The sequence below is a fragment of the Apium graveolens genome, chromosome 4, assembly GCF_009905375.1.
Source record: "Apium graveolens cultivar Ventura chromosome 4, ASM990537v1, whole genome shotgun sequence".
Lineage (NCBI taxonomy): Eukaryota > Viridiplantae > Streptophyta > Magnoliopsida > Apiales > Apiaceae > Apium > Apium graveolens.
Window position 1 is genome coordinate 141,308,392 of NC_133650.1, and position 8,526 is coordinate 141,316,917.

The following is an 8,526-nucleotide window of genomic DNA, read 5'->3' on the forward strand; positions in this document are numbered from 1 at the left end:
TTAAAAAAAATAGTGCAGATTTATATATTTTCTGCACTGCGGTTAGAAACTGCTTGGATTTCAAATTACAGAACTTTGAAATTTAGTTGGTAAATAAACTGATGATTACAGTTCCTCCATTCTGCAGTAGACGAATAAACAGTAACCTGCTCCATGTTATGTGCAGATAAGTAATTTTATATTTGATTGGGGCGAACGTAATGGATGGATGAAATTAAAGGAAATTAATGAAATTTGGATGAGACATTAAAAAAAATAAGGTAGTGCAAATTTTTATGATATGAATTATGATGAAAAAGGATTTGATGAGAAATGGAGCAAACCCTCTAAAATTGAGGAGCTTAAATTTATAGTTAGATGATTATGAATGAAAAGAGTCAAAGTATGGAAGTTATAAATATTTAGCCATTTTATACTTGAAAAATATTATTCCATTACCTCCGACCGAAGGCAACGTTAGATTTTATAACTACAATTCAGTCAAAGAAAAGTATACTCCAACTACACCAGCTCCAAAATGGCGATATTCGTATGTTTCCGCCTCTTTGTAGTGGATGGCAATCCTTCTATCTTCAGACTCTGCCACCCTTCACAAAATGTTATTGTTCCACAATATAACAATTCCCAGAGGTCAGCATTTTGAGATCCGTTGTGCGATTGCAGCTGACAACTCCTGTAACTTTGACATTCAAAATGTAATTATAATGCCACCTTCAGTTCAGTTCCATAATCATCCCGAAGTACCAGGGTTACCATAAAACCATTTACCTTCAAAGTGTACTTATACTAATGCTGATCTAGCATTGTAACTAGCTAGCAAAGTGGGCCAACAGGAAGTAATATAAATACAACTCTAATAACATGTATGGTGTGTGCGCATAACAAACGCTTAGCCTGTCTTCATGGCACATTAAAGATTTTAAGACAACGTATGTTGGTGCACAATCTTGTACATACTTATCACTTAAAAGGAGAGCTTGCATGTTTTCCGGAAACTCAAATGATTATTTAATCTTTGCAAATTTGCAGTACACAACAAAACTATACATAAATTATGAACATTAGATGTGGTCGTCAAAGGGCTTGCATGTTTTTCCAAAGCTCAAAAGAGAGCTTCCATGTTTGCAAATTAGCACTATACAACAGGACCAAAAATATATGTGAGATGTAGTTCGTTGAACTTGCAACACTCACAACTAGAGCTGGCCTGGCCAAACGTGCGGGTTTGAACCGCCCGTTCGGGACCGGCTCGTATGAAAACCGGGAATTATTCGGCCCGAACCGGGTCGGTTCAAACCCGCACAATTCTTAAAAACAAGTGAGCCGGTTACGAATTATATTTTAAAAAACCGGGACCGTGACCGGCCCGCACAGAACCCGCGCGAGTTGCACATGCAGGCAACCCGCACAGCCCGCACAGGCCCGCAAGTGTGCCTCATCAACTGAAGATCACTTATTCACAGAGTGTGATTAAATTACATAAGAGTCAAAGAGTTTGATATAAAAAAAGTAGAGTCCAATACAAATTGCACTAACAAATAATAATACTATAATAATATTTATAATAATAGTAGTTCAATTGCACCCTGCAACTTGAATTGAAGTGTAACCGCACATAAACCCGCATGGAAGCCCGCACAGCCCGAACACATGACTATTCGTGTACCGGTTACGAGTCCAATTTTTCCGGTTCAAGCCCGGCCCGAGCTCGGTTCGTTCATCAACAGGCCGGTTCAGTGTCGATACTTCGAGTGCTCAACCCGTATACGGCCCGGCCCGGCACGCACGGACCGCACAAGTGGCCAGGTCTACTCACAACTGTACTTATAAGTTGATGCTGCCTACCAAGAAACTTACTTGTTGCATGCAGCACATGCACTAACAACCAGTATTAAGTTTTAAAAACAAATTATCATTCTGATAATATACTATATCGATTGCTACACCAGCAACATATTAAAACTTCTTTTCTATTAGTCTCTTCGAAAATATTATCCCAACACCGGAGCCTCATGTTGCAAGCAACTTAATGGTCACCTAAGCACTTCTATAGTACAAAACTTTACTACAATTGTTATGCTTCATGTATCCACAGCTTTTCTCTTCAGGTTTGAAGTAGAAGAAACAGTTGCTTGAGGTTGGCCAAAAGTTGACCTGCACATCAGTTGCCAGATCCTAATACTTTAAAAATAATTCTAACTGAGGAATGTAAGAGCATCAAAGAATAATGCTTATTTACAATAAAGGAAACTCATCGCCACTGAGATTTACTAGAGAACCTAGTATACAGAAGGATTATGACATTTATAACTCATCTCTAAAAGCGTGATTTGCGTAGTGCTACACACAGAATGCAATATGATAAAATATTAGCATAGAAAATGACTGCTTCCTTAGTCTCGCTACATTGTTCAGGGACAAAAATCATGATGTTTAGCATTTCATCCCAATTATCAGCAAAATGCAATCTATATTCATGAGATTTAAATTACTTCAAGGAAGTAGATAAAGGAAACATGGTAAAAAATTATTGAGGCTGAGGGAGTAACTAAAAGTCAACATAACTTTTCCTGTCGGCAAGAATACAGAATCCTTGTATAAATAAACACTGCCAGATCCTCAACAGTACAAAAAAAATGAAATACCCATACAGACTCAAGGCAGATTAACTTTAGGTTACTTGGGAAAAATAAGATGGCATGTTTTGCAGTCTTCTTGACCTCACTTGGTTACCTTTATGATATTTCTAAAATTATTTCAGAACTACATGATTGCACAAAGTATGAAAAAAGGGAAATATCCATAATATCAGAACTAGCAGTTCCGAGTGCCCTACAATTTTAAACACTGAAATAATGATGTTAAAGGAAATTTTCTCAGACTCCGAATTTCAGATTTCACAACTACTGAGCCTAAACCTCTCCTACAAAAAATTCAGAAAAACCATCTAGGTAGTATAAGCAGCATACACACATCAAATTTATTAGAAATAAATTTAAAATCATTTAAGTTAAATGTATCCCTGCATTAGTTAAAAGGAAATATAAGAAAAGAAATTCGATATAATTAAACTAGGAATATCCCTGCATTAGAAATAAGGAAAGATAAAAATATCTTGAATAAGTTTTCTACAGTAATCATACTCACCCACATGTTGAACACTTCTTGTGAGGCTTGCAAAATATAGACAGACAAACAGAACATATGTAGCCCATATCAATTGTGCTTTTGTGGCAAAAACACCTGAGAATACAAAAGTTTTGTAAGAGGATTAACAAGATTCCAAGAGCCATCATAACAGGAAATATACATAGAAAAGATTATTGGACCTAACTTTTGATAGTTAATTATAAAGAAATGTAGAAGCTTAGTTATTCATTTGGTGCAATTAAGAGATCAAGACTTAAAGAATATTGCAATACATCTAGACCTGGCAATTCGTGTCGTGTCGTGTACTTTTGTGTTTCGTGTATTAACAAGGTGATCCATAAACGAAACGAAATTATTTTGTGTACCAGTATCTTAAAACGAAACACGAAACGAAATTTTTGTGTCAAACATTAAACGAAACGGAGTACATGAACCATTTCGTATACTTATCGTGTATCTCTACAAGGAAACGAAACGAAAAAGAAAAAGTAAACGAAACGAAAAACAAAACAGTACACAAAACACAGTCAATTGTTGAATTGACTGGATTAGTTGTTCATCTTTATCTCCGTTTTCATATTTGCCTTCGATTGCTGTTCCGATTGTTGGATTCATACTGTAAAATCAATAACACAATCGATGTAATATGTATATTTACATGTATACACACATGTATACAGTTTGAACAATCGATTGTTGAATGATTACTGAAATAGACCTCAGATCTTTGAAACATGGTGAACAGAAGGAGGCGGCTTTGAAACATGGTGAAAGAAAAAGAAAGTAGAACCCTAGACCCAATTTGATTTGTCTGTTTTTATTTTTTAAGGCTGCTTCACGACTAGTAAGAAGTCTAACAGACTAGTGTTTAAAAAATGTGGCCCAAAATCTAAATGCCCAAAGCCCATTTGTTCAAGTTTTATATTTAAATTATTTTGTAAAATAATTAAATATATAATATTTATTTATAATATATATTTATATAATTTTAAATATTTATTTCGTGTACTTTCGTTTCGTGTCGTGTACCTGAGGGTAAAACCAAAACTGACACTAAATTTACCCGTGTACTTTCGTGTTGGTGTACTTTCATGTTCGTGTACCGAAAATGTAAAACCAAACTCGTAATTTTCGTGTCGTTTTCGTGTCGTGTTATCGTGTCGTGTATGAAATTGCCGGCTCTAAATATATCTAACAAAAACAAGGTGGAGTAGCATTAGTAACTGATATCTTTCATTAAAAGTAGAAACTTACGAGGCACGGAAATCCACACCAACAGACTTGTGGAGTTGTATAAAACTACGAGAATGCAAATCGGTAGCAAATAGTGTCTGCATGCAAAAATATTACATAAGTATCCAAACAATGGGGCCGTAAGAGGAACGTTAGAAAGGCATTCATCATAAAAATTTTGGCCAGTACCATTAGTGTATTAAAATTAAATTGACATTGTCAGTTACATTAATTCTGGCATAAAATGCACCACATAAGTGTAAGACTGTTCTGAGGATGGAGGAAACTTTTTCTAGACGAGGACTAGTTATATATTGTGGCGGAAGTATAATATTCCACTTCCACCAAATAAAGAAATTAAGACAAGTGAAGAAGCTGGTCCAAATGTTGTCGTGTTGCTATCAGACATGAAAAAGGAAAGATGGTGGTGACTTCAATGCCCACAGGAATATATTACACAGTCACAACAGATCATCTGCATCCATAATTTACTAGCAAGTCAAAGACATACCGAGAGGTACTGAAACAGCCCATCTAATTGTTGGGGCTTTGCATATATACCACTAGTTATGTGAGAAGCCTGTGTACACAATAATCAGTAAGCCAGCAAGAATTTAAACAAGAAAAATGTAAGCACAAAAATCAAAGAAAATTATTAATACAGGCTACCTGCTGCAGAAAAGCAGAATGCTGAGCTCCTATAACACAAGAATCTATAGGTAGCTGCAGAGGGAAGTGTAAGGGACGGAATTAGAATTTTCAAAAATGTCAGTTGACCGGATTCAATACGCAAGCATTTTTAAGACAATAACAATCACACAACTATGCAACAACTAACTGTAATAATATGACTAACTACTTTTGAACTACTCATTACAAAGCATTTACATGGATTGCAAGGTAAAGTAAAAAATTATGTGGTCAAATGCACAACTCAACCCCCTCCCCTTTTTCTGCTTTTCTTAATGCACTAGCTAGGGTGAGGCAAACAGTTCAATCTATTTGTTACCCAGCTAATACGAATTACTCCCCAAGTCTCAACTATCTCATCACATTTCCATTTTCAACTGCTACAAACTTCAACAACAATGTTTTTTTACTTGGAAATCTAATAAAATTTCTAGTTATATATGGTTAATAGCTTAAATGGATTTCTGTACTTGGTAATAAAGTGAGGGAGTACTATCTTATAAACACAGACGAGTGACGACGCTTTCACCATTAAGTCCTTGACCAACTAAAGCCAGCCTTCAAAAGCACAACGCAGTTTCGTGTGCGCATGAAAGATAACACGGCGCAAGTACTTTTAGATGAAGTGATTCAATATTGTCCATGAACCTCAAATTCTGACGAGCAGTTGGGCTGGCTATGATATAATAGTATGGTTGTAGAAAAGCAGGCGTCAATTCGACAAGAAAGACATGGCCATAAAAAGTACCAAGAATATGGTTGTGATTTTATTTTCATAAAAAAAATTGAAGAGGGAGGGGGAGAGAGGAAGATGCTGCTATATTAAGCAAAAAAACTGGTTAGGAAGATAGACAATTCAGGGAACTATGATTTTTGAGCAAAAAATCAACGATCTTGTTACTGAAAAAATATGAAGATCTAGTCTATATGTTGTTTGAAGTAAAAAAAAAACTTTTTAATAGTCTATAACACAGTACCATTGAGCGTTGTGCTGAGAATATTGAATTCATGACTGCAACATATCTGCGAAGAGCAACATTATTTGTGGTAAAAGCCTGTGAAGAAGACAGTATTGTTTCTTCATATACCATAACAAAAAAATAAAAATTAACAATACGTACTGTCCAGGTCCATCTGGAGATCCATGCAAGCATAGTATCTGCCACATTTTAGAAGAAACTTTGTCATGGGATTCCTTGAATAGAATATGAATGTTCAACAAAATGCCTAAAGGGAAAACACCTTGAATTTGATCCACACTCTTACAATATTTGAAAACATAAAATAACAATTACCCGAGGCTGTGGATGAAGTGTACCAGATCGAAATACCCGTTGAATATCTATTTGTTTCAAAGTTAAGACCGAATACAGAACATATTTGTAACAACAATATAATCAGTCTTCTATTATACACAGACTTGGACAAAGGATACAACAAAGAGCCAATGAAAGAGACCCTGAAAGCAACGAAGACTTGATTCCATCAACTGAATCTTCAGCACTTAATTCTTCATCTTTAAGAACAAAGTCCTCTAACTTCTGCAACAAAGTCTCAGCTCTCTTATTAGGAGGTGCCAACGAAGAATCATATATATGACCACAGGAATTGATGCCAGTAGCAATTACAACAACTTGGTTAAGCTGGTTGAGCAAGAGTATCGAGTTCAAAAATGCTATTAGCTGCAAAAATAGGTCAACTGATTATTATTATTCATGAAGGTGGTGAAATTATAAGGGGATCTGAAAGAGGAATGTGATACAGAGATGGAAAATACATGAGAAAGGAATTTGGAGTATGGAAGGCCTTGGTTACTTGTGCTCCAAAAGTATGGATTAGTGTCAATTAACACCACCAAAAGACTGACATCATCTGTGAGAACAAGGACATAATCACAAACATTAAGTGATTTTCAGTATTACCAAAATGTTAGTAAACAAACGAAAAATGTATTTGTGAAAAAGACATGTGGAGAGAGTAACCTGTGTAAAGCTTTTTTGAAACTGGAGTCATGATTGCAAACAATTAATGCGCGATTGTTGTATTACCTACAAATACCTGGTGATGTTACTAGAGAAATTCAGGCAGGATTTGTATAATCCGAAAAGCACCTTAAAACACTACTCTGAATAAGCAAGAATGCAAGAGGCTTTTTCCGTCCAAGAAATTTAAAAATTGAAAGGTTGCTATGAGATCTAATACAATGCACATAATCCTTCTCCCTACTGATATAAGAACAAAGAAAAATGATGCCAATAATTAAGTTGCACCTTAAAAGTGATCTTTAACTGAATGCACCCATCATAATAACTAGTGATAAACAATTTTTGTGAGTAGGTAGGTTAAATTTATAGAGGTAAGTAAAAAAATATTTGAGGAGAAACTTAACGTACATCACAGTGGAGAATACTTTAGGTTGTGCCTGACAGACGTCATGTCCCAATAAATTCGAAAATATGATGCTTGGCTTGTTTGAGAAAGTAATGGTTAATACGAAGAAATCTAGATTGCTCAAGCTGAAATATAATCATCAGGAAGAAATGCAATTCCATCTTACATTGTAAACTAAGAACATAATGTAATTTTGTTTCTAAATTAGTTCAATTACTTGTTTTACATATGCCACTTTCAATGTATCAGGGGGATGACTAAATCCGAAAATTTTCCTAGTAATTGTACTAAGTAAGTTTTTTCAGCTGACTATTATATTGTACATAATTCTAGTCTACCAAGCAACAAATAATTATACTTAAAGGGTTAGATTTTACATGACAAAGAAACCAGAAATTAACATTATTACCCAATTGAATTTATATTATTTGGGAACTAGAATAATACTGTATGATTTATCTTTAATTTTCATGTTCTGCATACATCATCAAGTAGTTAAGATATGGTGTAGGGTGAGTGACATACAAACGTGTTGAACTAACAAGTGCCGATGAGAAAAGTTCTCTCAGGCGACTTTAATCAAACACATAATATCATTGATTAGAAACTGGCTAAAAACACGTACAAGAAATAAGTGCTACATTGTTTTCAGACATACTAAGCTAATCTCAAAACACAAAATATATAAATTTCATAAAAATTAAACACTAACAAACGAGGGTGTGTTGGTGGATGTACGTGCGAAGTAGAGCAAGGAGGAGCAGAAATTACCCAAATCAGAGGGGTTTGTAAACAAGATACGGTATGTGGAATTTAGGAGCAGATCAATTACTAATAATCTATTATATCTATTATCAATTATATATATAAATATAAATATATAATAGAGCAATTAGGGATTAAGTAAAATAATTTATTTCAAATTACTAATTTACCCCTCAATAATAAATATAAGTAATTGTCAAATTTAATACCAAATATTAATTACACTTAGGTTATTATTACTCCTTATCAATAAATATAAATAATATATTTAATAATATATATTAATTACACCTAACT

The 8,526-nt window shown here is 34.5% G+C and overlaps 1 protein-coding gene across 8 annotated transcripts; it reads right to left on the reverse strand.

Moving 5' to 3' along the window:
* Positions 1-1,837: 1,837 nt before the first annotated feature.
* LOC141720323 (general transcription and DNA repair factor IIH subunit TFB4) lies at positions 1,838-8,304 on the reverse strand. 8 transcript variants are annotated; one of them, XR_012574232.1, is made up of 13 exons: positions 8,236-8,304; positions 7,056-7,131; positions 6,851-6,945; positions 6,509-6,755; positions 6,369-6,415; positions 6,195-6,232; positions 6,051-6,096; positions 5,053-5,106; positions 4,895-4,963; positions 4,405-4,481; positions 3,667-3,766; positions 3,148-3,243; positions 1,838-2,154 (listed from the first exon to the last, which is right to left on the reverse strand). XR_012574232.1 is itself a non-coding variant. In XM_074522672.1 (12 exons), exons 2-12 carry the CDS (start codon positions 7,084-7,086, stop codon positions 2,082-2,084), a joined length of 873 nt encoding a protein of 290 aa, XP_074378773.1. In that variant the 5' UTR covers positions 7,087-7,131; positions 8,236-8,304; the 3' UTR covers positions 1,838-2,081. The 8 variants fall into 8 exon arrangements, 7 of the variants coding, with proteins under 7 accessions (XP_074378773.1, XP_074378774.1, XP_074378781.1 ...); XM_074522672.1 differs by lacking the exon at positions 3,667-3,766; XM_074522673.1 differs by lacking the exon at positions 3,667-3,766 and having other exon boundaries at positions 7,056-7,121; positions 8,236-8,293.
* Between the last annotated feature and the right edge of the window lie 222 nt (positions 8,305-8,526).